At 43.5% G+C, this 20,356-nt stretch overlaps 1 protein-coding gene across 5 annotated transcripts in view; it reads left to right on the top strand.

Annotated features, from left to right (window-relative positions):
• LOC105490228 (ATPase phospholipid transporting 8A2) overlaps nt 1–20,356 on the top strand; it is a 654,028-nt gene that overhangs the window by 622,315 nt on the left and 11,357 nt on the right. For all 5 annotated transcript variants that reach the window (XM_011755645.2, XM_071081519.1, XM_011755646.3 and 2 more), the window contains one exon: nt 17,509–17,600. In XM_011755645.2, the coding sequence (XP_011753947.2) occupies nt 17,509–17,600 (92 nt within the window). The remainder of the gene's footprint in view (nt 1–17,508; nt 17,601–20,356) is intronic.

Below are 20,356 nucleotides of genomic sequence, written 5' to 3'. Positions count from 1 at the left end.
AATCTCCACTTGGTTGTGTTGTGTAATTCTTGTTATATGTTTATGAATTGCACTTACTAATGTCAGGTTTTTTGCATCTATGTTTGTAAGGTACATTGGACTGGGGCTTTCTTTTTTTGTAATGTCTTTGTATGGACTGGTATGGTATAACAATGGCTTCATAAATAAATTGGGAAGTGTCCTTTCTTTTTCTGTTTTCTGGAAGAGATTATGTAGAACTGGTGGTAAGTCTTTAAACTTTTGGTAAAATTCTCCAGTGAGGCCATATAAATTCAATTTCCTTAATATTTAGAGAGCTATTACAATTATTTCAAATTGTGTGATTTTTGGTAGTCTTGTTTTTCAAGGAATTGGTCCATTTCATCTGGTTTGTCAAATATATGTGTAGAATTGTTTCTAGTATCCCACAGTTATCTTTTTGATATCTGCAAGGTCTGAGTAATATCTCACTTAATTCCTAATATTGGTAATGTGTGTCTTCCCTTTTTTTTTCTTTGTAAGTATTGCTAGAGGTTTGTTAATTTTATTGTTCTTTTCAAATAAGCTCTTTATTGACTTTTTTATTGTTTCTCTGTTTTTAACCCATCAATTTTTTTTTTTTTTTTTTTTTTTTTTTTTTTTTTTTTTTTCTGAGAGGGAGTCTCGCTCTGTCGCCCAGGCTGGAGTGCAGTGGCCGGATCTCAGCTCACTGCAAGCTCCGCCTCCCGGGTTCACGCCATTCTCCTGCCTCAGCCTCCCGAGTAGCTGGGACTACAGGCGCCCGCCACCTCGCCCGGCTAGTTTTTTGTATTTCTTAATAGAGACGGGGTTTCACCGTGTTAGCCAGGATGGTTTCGATCTCCTGACCTCGTGATCCGCCCGTCTCGGCCTCCCAAAGTGCTGGGATTACAGGCTTGAGCCACCGCGCCCGGCCACCCATCAATTTTTATTCTTTATGATTTCCTTCCTTCTGCTTGCTTTGGGTTTATTTTGCTCTTCTTTTCTAGTTTCTTCATGTGAGAACTTGGAATTTTTTTATTTTTTTAATATATAGATGAACTGCTGTGAATTTCCCTCTCAGCACTGTTTTAACTGTGTACACAAATTTTAGTGTATTTTCTTTTTCATTTAGTTCAGTAATTTTTATATTTGTCTTAAGGCTTTTTCTTTATCCCTTATTATTTGGAAGTGTGTTATTAATTTCCAAGTGTTTGAAGATTTTTCTGTTATCTTTTTTATTTCTAGTTTGATTCCATTGTGTTTGTAACATGTATTGTGTATAACTTTTAAGTGTGTTGAAGTTTGTTTGATGGCCCAGAATATTCTGTTTCTTGTTATATATTCCATGTGCACATGGAAAGAATGTGCATTCTGTTGTTATTAGGTAGAGTGTGCCGTGAATATATCCTGTTGGTTGATGGTGTTCAGCAGTTCTTTAAATTTTATTGATGATTTTCAGTTTGTGCTACCCATTGTTGAACGAGGGATATTGAAAAATTCAACTATAATTGTGAATTTGCCTATTTCTTCTTTCAGTTCTATCAGTTTTAGCTTCACATATTTTGCAGCCCTGTTACTTGGTGCATAGACATTTAGGATTGCTATGTATTCTGAATGGATTGATCCTTTTGTCATTACATGATGTTCTTCATTTTCTCCAGTAAATTACTTTGCTCTAAAGACTACTTTATCTAATATTAATATAGTTACTTAGGCTTTATTTTGATTAATGTTTGCATGATGTATCTTTTCCATCATTTTCTATCTGCCTATATCATTATATTTGAAGCGAGTTTCTAAAAGACAGTATGTAATCAGCTCATGTTTTTAAATTCACTATGTCATTCTGTATCTTTTAATTGGCATATTTATACCATTTATATTTAATTTATTGCTCATATATTGGGGCATAAGTCTGCCATTTTATCTTTTTTTTCTGTTTGTTCTGTTTTTCATTTCTCTGTTTTCTTTTTCCTGTCTTCTTGTGGATTATGCAGACATTTTTTAGAATTCCATTTTGATTTATCTGTTTTGAGTCCATCTTTTACTCTAGGTTTTTTTACTGGTTGCCATTACATATATGTATATATATCTCTTATCACAGTCATTTTACCAATTTGAGTGAAGTACAGAAACATTGCCTCTTTTTATATCTCTATTCCCCACTCCCATTTATAATATTATTATCTTAAGTATTTTCTTTACACACATTTATTTTATTTTATATTATTTTATGAGATAGGCTGTTGCCCAGGCTGGAGTGCAGTGGTGGGATCATGGCCCACTGCAGCCTCAACCTCTCAGGCTCTCAGGTGGGAGAATTGCTATCCTCACACCTCAGCCATCTGAGCAGCTGGAACTACAGGTACATACCACACACCTGGCTAATTTTTGTAAAAAAATTTATAGAGACAAAGTCTCACCATGTTGCCCAGGCTGATCCTGAACTTCTGGACTCAAGAAATCTGCCCACCTTGGCCTCCTGAAGTGCTGGGATTACAGGTGTGAGCCATCACACCCAGCTCTACATACATTTAAAACCATATCAGACAATGTATAATTTTTGCTTTAACTCATCAAGCATAATTTGGAGAAATCAAGAGCAAAAGAAAAGCTTCTTGTATTTACCCATATTTTTGCTTACTGTATTCTTTCTTTTTTATGTTCCAAGATTTCTTCTTTTATCATTTCCTTTTTGTTTCTAGAACTTTCTTTATTATTATTTTTTATTTTTTGAGATGGAATCTTAACTCTGTTGCCCAGTCTAGAGTGTGGTGGTGTGATCTCGGCTCACTGCAACCTCTGTGTTCTGGGGTTCAAGCAATTCTCCTGCCTCAGCCTCCTAAGTAGCTGGTATTACAGGTGTACACCACCATGCCCGGCTAATTTTTTTTTGAGACAGAGTCTCACTCTGTCACCCAGGCTGGAGTGCAGTGGCGTGATCTTGGCTCACTGTAGCCTCCACCTCCTGGGTTCAAGCATTTCTTCTGCCTCAGCCTCCCAAGTAGCTGAGATTACAGGCACCTGCCAACATGCCTGGCTATTTTTTGTATTTTTAGTAAAGACAAGGTTTCTCCACGTTGGCCAGGCTGGTCTCGAACTCCTGACCTCAGGTGATCCACCTGCCTCAGCCTCCCAAAGTGCTGGGATTACAGGTGTGAGCCACCGTGCTCAGCCAATCTTTGTATTTTTAGTAGAGACAGGGTTTCACCATGTTGGCCAGGCTGTTCTTGAACTCCTGACCTCAAGTGATCCTCCTGCCTTGGCCTCCCAAAATGCTGGGATTACAGGTATGATCCACCGTACCCCGCCTGACAGAACTTTATTTAGCTATTCTTGTAAGACAGTTCTGGTGGTGACAAATTTTCTTAGTTTTCCTTCCATTCGAGAGATTTCTTTTCATTCCTGAAAGATATTTTCACTGGGTTGACAGTTCTGTTCTTTCAGCACCTGAAAAATGCCGTGCCACTTGCTCTAGCCTCCATGGTTTCTGATGAGAAATCCACTGTCAGCCTATGTGGTTTTCCTCTGTTGGTGTCATTTCTCTTTGGCTGCATTCAGAATCTTTGTTGTTAGTTTTCGGCGGTGTAATTAAAGTCTGTCTTGGTGTGGATTTCTTTGGGTTTATCACCTTTAGAGTTTGCTCTGTAAGTTTATATTGTTCATCAAAATTGAGACATTTTCAGCCATTATTTCTACTGCTTTTTTAGTCCTGCCTTATTTCTCCTCTTTTTCTGAGACTATGAAGACATGAATGTTAGATCTTCTATTATATTCTTACAGGCTCCCGAGGCTCTGTTAATTTTCGTAGTCTATTTTGTCTCTACTACTCAGACTGGGTAATTTCTACTGTTCTGTTTTTCAGTTCACTGACTATTTCCTCTGTCCCATGCATTCTGCTGTTGAGCCCATCCACTAAGGTTTTTATTACAGTTGTTATATTTTTTCATTCTAAAATTTTACATTTGTTCTTCATGTCTTATATTTCTTTGCTGTGGCTTTCTATTTTTTTTGTTTGTTTTAAGTGTGTTGATAATTACTTATTGAAGCATTTTTACCATGACTACTTTAAAATCTTTGTCAGACAATTCCACTGTTTCTGACATCTTGGTGTTAGCATCTATTGATCATTTTTATTTTTCTCCCTGTTTGAGATCTTCCTGGTTTATGGTAAAATAAGTGATTTTCAAATGAAACCTGGACATTTTGGCTATTCTGCGATGGACTCTGGATTTCATGGCAGCCTGGCTCCTGCCAGGTAGAGGTAATCCAGATTCACTAATGGCCTCTGTTTATGTGTTCAGGGTAGGGATGGCAGCTCCTGCTCTCCAGGTGCAGGGGTCCTGATTCTGCATGAGACCTTTTCTGACATCACCCAGTGAAGAGGGAAAAGGATGTCTTCGCATTTCACTGGGTTGGGGATGGAAGTCTAGTCATCCGAAGTGATCTCTGCTGACACCCCAGCGGGGAGGGGGCCTCATTGGCTGACTGGGATGAAAGTCCAGGCTCCCTCCTTGGTCTTCTTTGTCACCTCCCCATAAGGGTGTTGGAGAGCCTCGTAACAGTCTCCTGAGGGAAGAAGTCTAAGATCACCACTAGGTCTTCGCTGGCATGGGTGGGAGGGGCCACCCTGTTCTCTGGGGTATCTGGCTGCAGGTGAGTAGTTCAGGCCTAAACGTTTTCTGTCTTGCTAGGCTGCCCCTTTCCTGTTCCTCTGTCTGGAGAGAAAAGGCATTTGCTAGGCTCTTTTATTCATACCTGTGGACATCCAGAATCGTCCCCTGCCTCCACTAGCAAAACCTTGTCCGGGACAGAGGAAATCAAGCACTGTGCTGCTACAAGCCTCTCTTCTCTCTAGTGCCCCATTTTTATTATTAGAGGAAAGTTGGGTCCAGGGCGGACTGGAGGAACCTGCTGTTTATTTTTGGAACGGAATTTGTAGTAGGGTTAGTTAACCTTGAACCCTATGGTGTCTTCAGCCAGAATATCCCCCAAACTGTTCCATGTAACCTGAATTCTTAAAAAAAATTACAATGTTTCACCTCCATGAATCCACAAACACTGCTCACAGTATCTTCCTGAGTTTGGAGAGGGCTTGTCTCTCTGGAAGAGAATAGGGACAACGTCCATATTCTGGCATTTTAAAAGAATAATACAGAGGAATTTATCTTGGCCACTATTGGAAAACTTAGTGTGTTCTGAGCTCAGTGCTGGGCATTATGGACAGACAAAGAGACAAATGATGAAGGATTGAGTTGTGGAGACACAACATAAGAAGAGAGTCACACCACGAATCAGTGAATACAAAGCCCAAATGCAATTTTACATATTGAACCATGTCCTCTGTTTTCAGCCCAGGATAGGTACTTTGAAAAACGTACAAAAAGTGTAAGACTTGGTTCCAGCTGAATGAAGCCTCTAGTTGAACACACATATGGTGTGTGGGTGTTTTCCAGGAATTGCCATGCACAGCGCTCCTTCTCAGCCTGCCGGCTCTCCAAGGTTTTTATAAGCTGAGTCCAAAGTGGCATCTGAGCTTTGGCCTCTCTCTGGTCCCTTGTCTTCTGAACACCTCAGAGGTGCTCACAGGCCCCACATCTGAAACTGGATTCATTGTTGTTCCTGCTAAACCTTTTCCTCCTCCTGTGTTTGCATCTGGATGGTCAGCAAAGAGCCATTCATTGTTCCGGACCCAGCTTCAGTGCTGATTCTCTCCCCGCCCTTCTCCAAGTTCTTCACTCCTCCATGTCACCTCTCCTGAGCCTAGCACAGTCTCTGTAAGGGCATCATCACCTTATTGCATGGTAAGTGTCTGCACAGTGAGGTCACCTGGAGGACTGTGAGTTCATGAGCGCAGAGGCTGTCTTGGGTACCTTGTTTCCAGCACTGGGTCTCACACACAGTAGGTGCAGTACAAATGCCGAATTAACGAGAGGTCGAGAAGTCATGTTTTTAAAAAGAAGATGCATATGGATTGGCCGAAAGGGGGAAGGGGAATCATGTACTACCATCTAATAGAATGGAATTTCTGCAGGGCTCCTAGTTCCGTGGTATATAAAATAAATATAACTCTTATTGAAGTTTTAGGCTGGAAAACTGATTTTGTTTTGTTTTATTCTTGTGATTTTCCTTCATTACGTAAGTGTCTTTAACTGAGGTAAATTTTCAGATAAAACAAAGGCCTAGGTAGGTCTGGAATACACTTGAGCCTCAAAGGTTTTCATTTCCTAATGATAATGAGTCAAATAAGTTGCCAATTGAGGCTATGAAATATCATTCCCTTTAAAACAGGTTAGAATGTTAGCAGCCTGGTGGATTGGTCGATGGTTGGCCTTCCCCGAAGGACAGGGAACCTGGGACCAACTTTTTTTCTTGAGGGCCCGTCACATCTGTGTTTTGCAGACTGCCCAGCAGCTAATTGAAAAATAAGTTTCTGAAACTACCTGCTTGTTTTTGGGTTTGTTGTAGTGTCAGCTGTGATTCCGATCAGCTGTAGCTATTGACAAGATCTAAAGTTCAGATTTGGAGTTATTTGCTGTGTTCTTCACGTTCCCACTCTTTGGCAGTTACGCATGTGTGATTTTTGCAGGAATAGCTTTCTAACAGAAATGTGGACACGAGTTTATTTTTCTCCATCATAACTCAGCTCTCCACTTCTTCCTGAAACTGATCATTTTGCAAGGCAGGAGCATAACACCTTCTGTAGGATTTGTCAGCTTCTAAAAAGAACCTTTTTGTAAGGACTTGTATGAGCTTGGGTTTCACCATCATTACTGGGGAGGCACCAAGACTGCACATATGTCTGGTGAATTAATGTCTACACAACACCTTTCATAGCAATAGTTCCCAGCTAGCATACCTGCTTCTGCCAGTACAGAGCCAAAAAAAAAAAAAAAAAAAAAAAAAAATTAAGTAATGCCAATATCCCCCCACCATGGGAGAAATAAACTGTAAAAATGGCATCATTACCAACAGCTCATGTGATAGGAGGGAACTGACCTTGATTTGGGACCCAATCCACCTTTTTTTATTTTTTTTATTCAACTTTCTTTCTCAAAAAAATTGTGATAAAATGCACACAGCATAAGATTTACTATTTTATAGTGTGCCGTTACGTGGCAGTTGGTGGATTCACAGTGTTGTATAACCATTGCCACTGTCTAGTTCCAGAATATTTTCATCTCCCCAGAAGGGAACCCCATATGTGTGAAGCAGTCCTTCCCCCTTCCCTTTCCCCACCTCCCTGCCCTACAGCCCCTGGCAACCACTAGCCTGTTTTCAGTCTGTACATATTTGCCTATTTTGGACATTTCATATAATCATATAATACACAGCCTTTGAGGTTGGGCTTTTTCACTTAGCATAATATTTTCAGTCTTTATCTCTGTGAAGTGCGTATCTATACCGTACTTTTTTTTTTTTTTTTTTTTTTGAGACGGAGTCTCACGCTGTCGCCCAGGCTGGAGTGCAGTGGCGCGATCTCGGCTCACTGCAAGCTCCGCCTCCTGGGTTCACGCCATTCTCCTGCCTCAGCCTCCTGAGTAGCTGGGACTACAGGCGCCTGCCACCGCGCCCGGCTAATTTTTTGTATTTTTAGTAGAGACGGGGTTTCACTGTGGTCTCGATCTCCTGACCTTGTGATCCGCCCGCCTCGGCCTCCCAAAGTGCTGGGATTACAGGCTTGAGCCACCGCGCCTGGCCTTATACCATACTTTTTTATATGGCTGAATAATTCTCCATTGTATGCATAGACCACATTTGCTTACACATTTGTCAGTTGGTGGACATTTGGGTCATTTCTACTTTTGATTTTTGTGAATAACGCAGCTATGGATATTGTACTGGTATCTGTCTGAGTCCATTTTCCATTCATTTGGGTATATTCTTAGGAGTGGAATTGGTGGGTGATGAGATAATTCTGTGTCTAACTTACCAAGGAACAGTGAGTGCACCATTTTACATCTCACCAACTAACATGCAAGAGTTCCAGTTTCTCCATCTCCTCTCCAACACTTATTTTCTGAGTTATTTTGGTTTTTGGATTTTTTTATAGCCATCCTAGTAATGTGTGAAGTGCTATCTCATTGTAGTTTTGATTTGCATTTCCCTAATGACTAATGATACTGATTATCTTTATGTGCTTGTTGGCTATTGTGTATTTTCTTTGAATAAGGGTCTATTCAAGTCTTTTGCACATTTTTTAATCAAGTTGTTTATTTTTCTCCTTTTGCTTTTGAGTTGTAGGTGTTCTTTATATATTCTGGATACTAGACCTTTATCAGACATCATTTGCAAATATTTTCTCCCATTTTGTGCTTTTCATTTCCTTGATAATGACCTTTGATGCACAAAAGTTTTTAATTTTCATGAAGTCCCATTTATCTGTCCTTTATTTTGTTACTTGCATTTTGGTACTTGCATTTGGCCATTGCCAAAGTCAAGGTCATAAAGATTTACCCCTGTATTTTCCTTTAAGATTTATATTGTTCTAGCTCTTATATCTATGCTTTTAATTAATATTAATCTAAAAATTATAATTTATATGCCTCTGGGGTACGAAGTTATGTTTTGATACAGCTATACAATGTGAAATGATTAAATCAAGCTAATTAACACAGTCATCACTTCACCAACTTACCATTTTTTTGTGGTGAGACATTTGAAATTTACTCTTAATTATTCTGAAGTATATAACACATTATTATTGACTATAGTTACCCTATTGTGCAATAGATCTTAAAACTTAATCCTTTTGATGCGTTCATGTCCTTTGTAGCAACATGGATGAAGCTGGAAACCATCATTTTGAGCAAACTATTGCAAGGACAGAAAACCAAACACCGCATGTTCTCACTCATAGGTGGGAACTGAACAATGAGAACACCTAGACACAGGGCAGGGAACATCACACACCAGGGCCTATCATGGGGAGGGGGAATGGGGGAGGGATAGCATTAGGGGAAATACCTAATGTAAATGACGAGTTAATACGTGCAGCAAACCAACACAGCACATGTGTACATATGTAACAAACCTGCACGTTGTGCACATATACCCTAGAACTTAAAGTATAAAAAAAAAAAACTTACTCCTTTTGTCTAATTGAAATTTTGTACCCTTTGACCAACAGTTTCCCATTCCTTCACTCTTCCACTCTCAACCCCAGCCTCTGGTAACCATCATTGTACTTTCTACTTCTATGAGTTCAACTTTTTAAGATTCCATATATAAATGAGATCATGCAGCACTTGTCTTACTGTGCCTGGCTTATTTCATTTAGCATAGTGTCCTCTTGGTTTATCCATGTTATAGGAAATAACAGGATGTCCTTTTTAAGGCTGAATAGTATTCCATTTGTGTTTGTGTGTGTGTGTGTGTATGTGTGTATATATATATATATACACATATACACACCACAGTTTCTTCATCCACTCATTCATTGATGGACGCCTAGGTTAGTTTCATATCATGGCTATTATGAATAATGCTGCAGAGGAGCACAGATACCCCTTCAGTGTACTGATTTCCACTCCTTTGGATTATATACCCAGAAGTGAGATTGCTGGATCATATGATAGTTCTATTTTTAATTTTTTGGAGGAACTTCCACTGTTTTCCATAGTAGCTATACTAATTTATTTTCCCATCAACAGTGTACAGGGGTTCCTTTTTCTCTGCATTCTCACCAATACTTATTAGCTTTCTTTTTTTTTTTTTTTTTTTGAAATAATAACCGTTCCAACATATGTGAGGTAGTACTCATTGTGATTTTAATTGGCCTTTCTCTGATGATTAGTTGTTTGAGCATTTTTCATATACCTGTTTGTCATTTGTATATCTTCTTTTAAGAAATGTCTATTCAGGTCCTTTGTTCTTCTTTTAATTGAGTTATGTTTTCTTGATATTGTTTGAGTTCCTTGTGTATTTTGGATATTAACCTCTTATCAGATGTATAGCTTGCAAATATTTTTTCCCACTCTGTAGGTTGTCTCTTCACTCTGTTGATTGTTTCCTCTGCTGTGCAGAAGCTTTATTGTTTGATGTCATCCCATTTGTCTGTTTTTGCTTTTGCTGCCTGTGCTTTCAGAGTTATATTGAAAAAATTACTGTCCAGACCAGTGTCTTAGATCTTTCCCCTATCTTCCTCCAGTAGTTTTAGTTTCAATTTGTATATATAAGTCTTTAATTCATTTTGAGTTGTTTTTGTATATGGTGTGAGATAAGGATCAAGTTTCATTCTTCTGCATGTGAATATCCAGTTTTCCAACACCATTTATTAAAGATGTTGCTTTTTCTTCATTGTGTGTTATTAGCACCTTTATTGAAAATCAATTGACCATAAATGCATGGGTTTATTTCTGGGCATTCTATCCTGTTCCATTGGTCAATGCGTCTGTTTTTATGTCAGTACCATGCCATTTTATTTGCAATAGCTTTCTAACATATTTTGAATACAGGGAGTGTGATGCCTTCAGTCTTTTTCTTACTGCTCAAGATGGTTTTGGCTATTGAGGGTCTTTTGTGGTTCCATATAAACTTAAGGATTTTTTTCTCTTTCTGTGAAAAATGACATTGCCATTTTGATAGGGATTGCATTGAATCTGTAGATCACTTTGTGTAGTATGACTATTTTAACAGTAGTGTTGTTTTACAGTTCATGAACACGGGATAGCATTCCATTTACTTGTATTTTCTTCAATTCTTTGATCAGTGTTTTGTAGTTTTCTCTATGCAGGTCTTTTACCCCTTGGTTAAATTTACACATCAGTATTTTGTGTTGTTGTTGCACTTGTAAATGGAATTGCTTTCTTAATTTCATTTTTGGATAGTTCATTATTAATATATAAAAACACTACCCATTTCTGTATGTTGATCTTGTATCCTGCAACCTTACTAAATTTATTAGTTCTAAACAGTTTTTTGGTGGAGTCTTTAGGATTTTCTAAACATAAGATTATGTGTACCAACAAACAGAGATAAATTTGCTTTTTCCTTTCCTATCAGAATGCTTTTTTTTACCCTCTTGCCTAATGGCTCTGGCTGGGACTTTCAGTTCTATGTTGAAAAGAATTGGCAAGAGTGGGCATCCTTGTCTTGTTTCTAATCTTAGAGGAAAAGCTTTCAACTTTTCACCATTGAATATGACGTTAGCTATGGGTTTTGTCATATATCCTTTATTGTGTTGAGATATATTCCCTCTATACCTAATCTGTTGAGTTTTATCATGAAGAGGTGTCGAATGGTTTTTCTGCATCTATTGAGATGATCACATGGTTTTTATATTTCATTTTGTTAATGTGGTGTGTTTATATATTTGTGTATATTAAACCAGGCACAAATCCCACACAACCATGGTGAATGATAGTTTCAATGTGTTGTTGAGTTCAGTTTGCTAATATTTTGTTGAGGACTTTTGTATCTATAGTCATCAGGGATATTAACCTGTAAGTTTTTTTCTTGTGATGTCCTTGTCTGGCTTTGGTATCAGGGTAATGCTGACTTTGTAAAATCGGTTTGGAAGTATCCCTTCCACTTCAGTATTTTGGAAAAGTTTGATAATTGGTATTAGTTCTTTATGTGTTTGGTAGAATTCAGAAGAGCAGCCATCAGGTCTTGGCCTTTTCTTTGATGGGAGATTTTTCACTAGAGATCCAATCTCCTCCTTTGCTATTGGTCAGTTGTGATAGGTTGTGAGTGTCTAGGAACTTATCATTTCTTCTAGATTATCCAATTTGTTGCCATATAATTGTTTGTAGTAATGTCTAATGACCCTTTACATTTCTGTGGTTATCTGTTATAGTGTCTCAACTTTCAATTCTCACTTTATTTGAGTCTCCCCTTTTTTTCCTAGTCAGTCTAGCTAGGAGTTTATAGATTTCATCTTTGAAAAAAACCAACTTTTAGTTTCACTGATATTTTCCATTGTTTTTGTAGTCTCTGTTTCATTTATTTCACTCTGATCTTTATTGTTTCCTTCCTTCTGCAAACTTTAGGCTTAGTTTGTTCTTCCTTTTGTAGTTCCTCAAAGTGTGACATTAGGTTGTTTATTTGAAACCTTTCTTCTCTTTTGCTATAGACATTTATTTCTATAAGTTCCCCTCTTAGGATTGCTTTTGCTGCAACACATAAGTTTAGATATGCTGTGTTTCCATTTTCATTTGTTTCAAATATATTTATATCTTTGATCCATTTTAAGTTAATTTTGTATGTGGTGGGAAGGGCCCAGTTCCATTGTTTAGCACGTAGAAATCCAGTTGTCCCAGCACCATTTGCTGGAGAGATTATTCTTTTATTATTGAATGGTCTTCACATCCTTGTCAAAAATTAATTGACTATTGATGTATGGGTTTATTTCTGGACTCTGAATTATATTCTCTTGACTTGTAAGTGCCATGCTATTTTTATTACTGTAGTTTAGCAATAAGTTTTGAAATTTATTTCAAATTGGAATAAATTACTGTAGTTTAGCAATAAGTTTTGAAACTCACACATACCTATGTGTGAGTTCTATAGCTTTGTTCTTTTTTCAAGATTATTTTGGTTATTTTGGGTCCCTTATAATTCCATGTGAATCTTAAGATCAGTTTTTCTGTCTTTGTAAAAAAAAAAAAAAAAAACCATTGGGATTTTGATAGGAGTTACACTGAATCTGTAAAAAACACTTCAGTTGGTATTGCTATCTTAACAGCATCATCTTTTAATCCATGAACACAGTGTATTTTTCAATTTATTTGGGATGTCTTTAATTTTTTAGCAGTGTTTTATAGTTTTTGTTTGTTTGTTTGTTTGTTTGTTTGTTTTTAGATGGAGTCTTGCTCTGTCGCCCAGGCTGGAGTGCAGTGGCACCATGTCGGCTCACTGCAAGCTCCGCCTCCTGAGTTCGCACCATTCTCCTGCCTCAGCCCCCAAGTAGCTGGGACTACAGGTGCCCACCACCACGCCTGGCTAATTGTTTTGTATTTTTAGTAGAGACAGCATTTCCATATTAATATGCAAATTGATGGAACCCATATGGCCCTGGCAGAGGCAAAAGAAAACTCATTCTGAAGAACTAGAGCACACACAGGAAATGAACCACAATGAAGGAGAAAGTCCTTCTGTACTGAGGATAGGCAAATTAGCTTCCCAATAGCTGGAATTGCAAGGAAAGTCTGAAAGATTCTATAAAATAGTGATGAAAGAAGATACAGAAATTAAAAAGCAAGAGAAGGGTAGTATGTAAGAACAGGTGGATTTGGAAGAAAAATAAAACATATAGACATGAAAAGTCCAGTGATTTAAATTAAAACATATTGGAAAATTTTAAGGTAGTTTAGATAAAGCTGAAGGGAGAAGGGGAATGAAAAACATGGAAGCAATTTAGGGATGTGGAAGATAGAATGAGATCGATATGGAGATACTGTAGATAGAAGCTCCAGGAGAAAGTAAAATAGAGAATGGAGGGGAGGCAGGAATCTCAGTGTTTTCTGTAAGTGAAGGTCCACAAACATTCAAGCTGTTGTAGCTTTCCAGACCTGAGCAGCTGAACAGGATATAAAAACAAACCTATTCCTGGCTAACACGGTGAAACCCCGTCTCTACTAAAAAATACAAAAAACTAGCCAGGCAAGGTGGCAGGCGCCTGTAGTGCCAGCTACTCCGGAGGCTGAGGCAGGAGAATGGCGTGAACCCGGGGGGCGGAGCTTGCAGTGAGCTGAGATCCGGCCACTGCACTCCAGCCCAGGCGACAGAGCGAGACTCCGTCTCAAAAAAAAAAAAAACAAAAAACACCCTATAACCAGTCATACTAAATATTGTCATGAAACTATAGCCCATGAAAGACAAAGGGAATTATTGTAAAAGCAACCAGAAGGAAAAGACAGATTCCCTGCAAAAAATGGCAACCTGGGTAAGCTTCAGTGCTGCAGACAGGAAGAGATGGGAAAATCAGAGTTGTGTGTTCTGAAGTGTTTGCATTATTCAAGAAGGGGGTTAAATTATTTTCTAACTTTTGACCTTGTCAGATATGAAGGCTAGAAATGTAAGGGTGACCACTGAAATAAATAATAAAGTATTCCTCTAAACCAAAAAAAAAAAAAAAGCAAAAAACATGATAAACAGGAAGCACAAAATAAATGTCACCATTTATACATATTTTTAAATATAATTAGATATTAATTACCCATACGTATCTATGAAGCAACAGTATAAAATGTAGACTGGAAAGTTATTTCTTTTTTATAGAAGGGAGAAGAATGGGGAGTATAAGGAACTTATATTTGAGACTTTATTATTTTATTAAAATCTGAAGTAGTTATTATCATAGGCCTGCTCCTGACATTTGCAGGACTCAGTATAACAGTACCAATGGAGACCTTGAACCACGCATAAATATGTGAAAGTTATAAATCAAGCTAGCACAGAATTCTGTCCCTTCATGATGACACCTTCATAAAGTCTGGTGCGCTTCCTGATTCCTGGCTTATTTGAAGGCCTCAGCCAGAGCAAGGCAGCATGGGAAGGAGCACACTCCCTGGACACCCTGTCTTTGCTTCAGAACCCCAGCTCTGCCCTGCACTGAGGGCATCTGCACACGTATGGTGTGGTAGACATCCCAGCCCACACATCCAGGTTCTGTTCACACCCCCATGCAAAAAGCACCCCTTGGCCACCCCCACAGGCCTGGGGCATGCACACTGGCTACATGGTCTACTTTTAGGGGGATGGAGCTCAGGATGAAGTCAAGTTAGCCTTGGATGCAGGCCTGGGACTTCTAGGGTCCCAAATAACTGAGGTGGTGGACGGCAGGCCTGGGCCATGGGAGGAGGTACCTCCTTGGCTGTGGACCCCTCACCGTGTGTGGAGGAAGGGCTGTGGCACAGCGTGGGTTCCTCTGAAGCAAGATGTCGCATTTTTAAATAATATTTCATTATAGGCTGAGCGCAGGGGCTCATGCCTGTAATCTCAGCACTTTGGGAGACTGAGGTGGGTGGATCACCTGAGGTCAGGAGTTCAAGACCAGCCTGGCCAACATGGCAAAACGCCATCTCTACTAAAAATGCAAAAATTAGCCAGGCGTGGTGGCACGTGCCTGTAATCCCAGCTACTGGAGAGGCTGAGGCAGGAGAATCGCTTGAACCTGATAGGCGGAGCTTGCAGTGAGCCGAGATTGCGCCACTGCACCCCAGCCTGGGCAACAAGCAAGACTCTGTCTCAAAAAACAAAAAGAAAAGAAAATCATCATAAGAAGAGAGAGAAAAGCGTTCCCACTCTAGGCAGCATCTGCCAGCACAGGAGCCCTGCCAGCGAAGCCCCATCTGACCTTTGTCAAGTTATTTGACGCAGCTGAGTCTGTTTTCTCACCTGCCTGGTGAGAGACCAACATGTGTAATTTCAATGACCCCTCCCATTCCTGAGGATCTGTGACATTCTCATAAGACCCATCATGAGCTTCTGGGATGGCCAGCGTGGTTCAGGGGGCACGTCCCTGTGGTCCGGGGTATGGGAGCAGAGCTAGTCCTGCATGGTCCTCAGCTTCGGAGGAAGTGATGTATCGGGTGCCCGTTATGTCCCCATGTGGGACCTGGCTGGTGAGGCTACCTTGGGGCCAGGCAGGGGGAGGAGCCCCCTTTATTTTGTGCAGGGGTCGTGGCCAGTGCTGGGAACATGTTGGACAGGGAGGACAGGTCCTTCTCTATACCTGCCACATTCTGAAACCAGGCAGCACAGGGAGTTGCGGACAGTCGGTGATGGCAGCTACACAGAGGGACAGGTGCCCCGGGCTCGCTCCTCCTGTGTCTGCACATCCATGCCATCCAGGGCAATTGCTCAGCCGGACCCGGTGAGATTAACTTGGCCCATGGAAGAAAGAGGAGAGGGGAGGGAGGACCAGTGTGAAAGAAGGGAGAGAGTATTTTTCTTCCTCAGCCATGAGATGTTTTGCCAAGCTTAGCTAGCTGAGGCTCACCCTTAATTGGTGATGAATTAAACATTGTTATTTCAACCAAGGCACTCAGAAAAATGCCCTCTCTTGGAAATTCAAAATGAACTTCAGCTCAAAGAACTGTGAAGAACAGCCAGGGCCCCCCTCCTCTTTCGATGGCCCTGGGGGAGCTAGGCGGGTCTGCAGTCATGGGAGGGGCCTCCTATAGTCGAGGCAGGGAGGTACATGGGATTCCAGCACCTGCAGCTTCTTCTACAAGTCTGTATGTCCTCACATCCCCACAAACGCCATGGGGGCTGTATTTGTCTGCCTGGGCTGCCATAGGCTGTGTGGCTTCAACAGCAGAAATTGAGTTTGTCACAGTCTGGAGGCTGGAAGTCCAAACTCGAGCTATCTACAGATTGGTTTCTTGTGCAGGCGCTCTCCTTGGCTTACATGTAGCTGTGTGCTCCGTGGTCTTCCCTCTGTGGGTGCCTGTGTCCTCATCTCTTCTTATTAGGACAGCACCCATGCTGGATTAGGGCCCTCCCTGATGACCTCATTTTACCTTAATTACCACTTTAAAGGCCCTGTTTCCAAATACAGTCCCATTCTGAGGTACTAGGGGTAATGACTTCAACATGTGAATTTAGAGGGGACATTCAGCTCATAATCTATTATGCCTCTAGGTCACTGGCAAACTCCCATAATGACAAGTGAAATGACAGCCTGATAGTAAAAATCAAAGCACTTTGACCTGCCTGGGCGGTTTTCAAGCAGTCCCTTTGGGTTTATAGAAATAAACAGACTGGGCATGGTGGCGCACGCCTGTAATCCTAGCACTTTGGGAGGCTGAGGCAGGAGGATCACTTAAAGCCAGGAGTTTGAGACCAGCTTGGGCAGCAAAGCGAGGCCCTGTCTATACAGAAAATGTTTACAATTAGCCAGGTGTGGTAACGCACACCTGGAGTCCCAGCTACTCAGGAGGCTGAGGTGGGAGAATTGCTTGAGCCCGGGAGTTCGAGGCTGCAGTGAGCTGTGATTGTGCCACTGCACTCCAGTCTGGACCACAGTGAGACCCCAGCTTTTTAAAAATTAGAATAGAAATAGCCAAGCTCCCGAACAGTTCCACATTTCTTCACAGCAGTGGCAACCTTGAAGGGAACAGGTTCAGGAAAGGCAGGGACTGCTCCTTAGGCGTCTGTTTTGGAAAACTCGCCTTGACTTTTCAACGGGGTTCAAAATAATCAAGTTCTGCAGAACGAAACTGGGCTGTGGCTGGGGTCCTGAGGACCCCGCGGGGCTCCCACCCCGTGCAGGCAGGGGGCTGCAGGCAGGAGTGAGCGCTGAGCCCTTTACCCGGAAACAGGCCTCTCCTTGCAGAAGTGGCCTGAAAAGCCCAGGGTCCCGCGGGTATGGACCGGGCACAGGCACGTTTTTCACCACAGGGAGCCAGCAGCGAGGCGCCCAGATGGCAGGTGCTGGAAATCACGGGCAGCTGGTGAAGCACCAAGCCTTACCCGACGTGGGGAGGTGATCCCCACCTCACCCCACCCCCTTCTGTCTGTCTCCTTGTACAACCCGAGTGTTCAGGTGAGTCGAGACTGACGCGCTTGCTTTATCTGCAGGCTGAACGAGCGCGACCGCCTAATCAAGAGGCTGGGCCGGAAGACGCCCCCGACGCTGTTCCGGGGCAGCTCCCTGCAGCAGGGCGTCCCGCGTGAGTACGGCGGGCGGGGCTGATGGGGAGTGGGTGTCGGTGGCGGGGGGGGGTGATGGGGAGTGGGTGTCGGTGGCGGGGGGGGGTGATGGGGAGTGGGTGTCGGTGGAGGGCGGGGGTGATGGGGAGTGGGTGTCGGTGGAGGGCGGGGGTGATGGGGAGTGGGTGACGGTGGAGGGCGGGGGTGATGGGGAGTGGGTGTCGGTGGCGGGGGGGGTGATGGGGAGTGGGTGTCGGTGGCGGGGGGGGTGATGGGGAGTGGGTGTCGGTGGAGGGCGGGGGTGATGGGGAGTGGGTGTCGGTGGAGGGCGGGGCTGATGGGGAGTGGGTGTCGGTGGAGGGCGGGGGTGATGGGGAGTGGGTGTCGGTGGAGGGCGGGGGTGATGGGGAGTGGGTGTCGGTGGCGGGGGGGGTGATGGGGAGTGGGTGTCGGTGGCGGGGGGGGTGATGGGGAGTGGGTGTCGGTGGCGGGGGTGGTGATGGGGAGTGGGTGTCGGTGGAGGGCGGGGCTGATGGGGAGTGGGTGACGGTGGAGGGCGGGGGTGATGCGGAGTGGGTGTCGGTGGCGGGGGGGGGTGATGGGGAGTGGGTGTCGGTGGCGGGGGTGGTGATGGGGAGTGGGTGTCGGTGGAGGGCGGGGGTGATGGGGAGTGGGTGTCGGTGGAGGGCGGGGGTGATGGGGAGTGGGTGTCGGTGGCGGGGGGGGTGATGCGGAGTGGGTGTCGGTGGAGGGCGGGGGTGATGGGGAGTGGGTGTCGGTGGAGGGCGGGGGTGATGGGGAGTGGGTGTCGGTGGAGGGCGGGGGTGATGGGGAGTGGGTGTCGGTGGAGGGCGGGGGTGATGGGGAGTGGGTGACGGTGGAGGGCGGGGGTGATGGGGAGTGGGTGTCGGTGGAGGGCGGGGGCTGATGAGTTGGGGGAGTGGGTGCTGATGGGGGGCTGGGTGGGTGCTGATGGGGGTTGCGGGTCGGGCGCGCGTTTGGAAGTGGAACTGCAACATGTGTATTTGGCCCCAGGAACGTGCAGCCTGAGTGTAGGTAATTCCCTGGGACCACAAAATCCTTAAATACTGATGTGGTTATGATCCTTCCATCAGCCTCCCAAGAGGACTTTTTTAAGGTTGAAGCAGTATGACCTTTAAACTGTTGCGCCTAAAGCTAGCGACATGAACTGTTTTGTGTAGTATTGCCATATTGATTGAAACAGTGACCATCATTGGGGAAGAACATCATGCTTCTCCCAGGAAGGCTGCCCCACGTCTAAGGCTGACGTCCCCCTGCCACCCCCGCCCTCACCTCCGGATTCCAGAGGAGAGTGGGAGGCTGTGAAATATCCCCTCTCCCCTGTCCCAGACTTTGGAGCTCGGCGCGGGGGAGCTCGTGGGCTTGTTTTTAGCAATCCAGCCATCAGATCCCAGCTGAGGCAGATCCAGGCCACCTTCCCCAGGGCCAAGGCCAACCCAGCCCTGCCTCTCTGGGTCCTGCGGCCTTCCCCAGCCCCTCTCCACCCCCATCACGTGCACATGCCAGCTTTTCCTCCCATACCTACTCCCTGCCTCCCTTTCCCTTCCCGAGGAGTTTAGAGGGAAACTGGCAGAAAGAGATGAGTTGGGTCGGATGCGGTGGCTCACGCCTGTAATCCTAGCACTTTGGGAGGCCGAGGTGGGTGAATCACTTGAGGTCAGGAGTTCAAGACCAGCCTGACCAACATGGTGAAACCTCATCTCTATTAAAAATACAAAATTAGCCGGGCGTGGTGGCCCCTGCCTGGAATCCCAGCTACTTGGGAGGCTGAGGCAGGAGAATCACTTGAACCCAGGAAGCGGAGGTTGTGGCCAGCCAAGATCATGCCATTGCATTCCAGCCTGGGCAACAAGAGTGAAACTCCATCTGAAAGAGAGAGAGAGAGAGAGAGAGGAAGGGAGGGAGGAAGGGAGGGAGGGAGGGAGGGAGGGAGGGAGGAAGGAAGGAAGGAAAGAAGGAAGGAAGGAAAGGAAAGGAAGGAAGGAGAGAAGGAGAGAGAGGTTTATGAAAGTGAAGAATCACTGTTCACACAGTACAGGCAGTGAAGGATCTGTGTTCAGTTGAGCTCCGCCTGTCAACAGGTATTGGCAGATTCTCTCAATGGAGAGAGAAGGAGGGAGATAGAATATCATTGCTTTTTAGTGATCTACTCCCTGTCCTCACTTTGCCATGTGGAATATCGTATGGGAAGAAGGGGACTGACATGTTTCTGTCCTTTAATGCTCCACTGCCCTGGGAGGTGGCTAATGCCACCCCAAGAAGACAAAGCAGAGGCTCGGGTCAGAAAGTGGTTGGCCCAGCATTGCTCAGTGGCATGCCATGAGGTCTGGATTGCAGCCTCAGACTCTGGCCCAAAAGAGAGGTCAAGTCAAGAGGTTTGATGGGACAGGAGTGCTAACTGTAGGGCAGCCCTCTGGAGATGGGCTGCCTGGGTTCCTGTCCCTGCCCCCCTACTTTTTTGTGACTTTGGGCAATTTACTTAATGTCTGCTTCTGCATCTGTAAAGTTGGGTAATATGAGAACTTACTGGACGCTAGAGGTCCAGTGCACCCACAGCTGCACAGAAAGCCAATCACTGAGACAACAGTTATTGCCAAGGAAGAAGACTTTATCTGGTGCTATAGCCAAGGAGGTGGCAGATTAGTCTCAAATCCATCTCCCTGACTGACTAAAATTAGGGGTTTATATAGCAGGGAAGAAATGTTAGCAATGTGTAAGAAAACAGGAATCAGGA

This window comes from Macaca nemestrina, chromosome 16 (genome assembly GCF_043159975.1).
Source record: "Macaca nemestrina isolate mMacNem1 chromosome 16, mMacNem.hap1, whole genome shotgun sequence".
NCBI classification, from domain to species: domain Eukaryota; kingdom Metazoa; phylum Chordata; class Mammalia; order Primates; family Cercopithecidae; genus Macaca; species Macaca nemestrina.
Note: the sequence above shows the minus strand (reverse complement) of the source record. Positions and strands in the feature narration are given on the sequence as shown.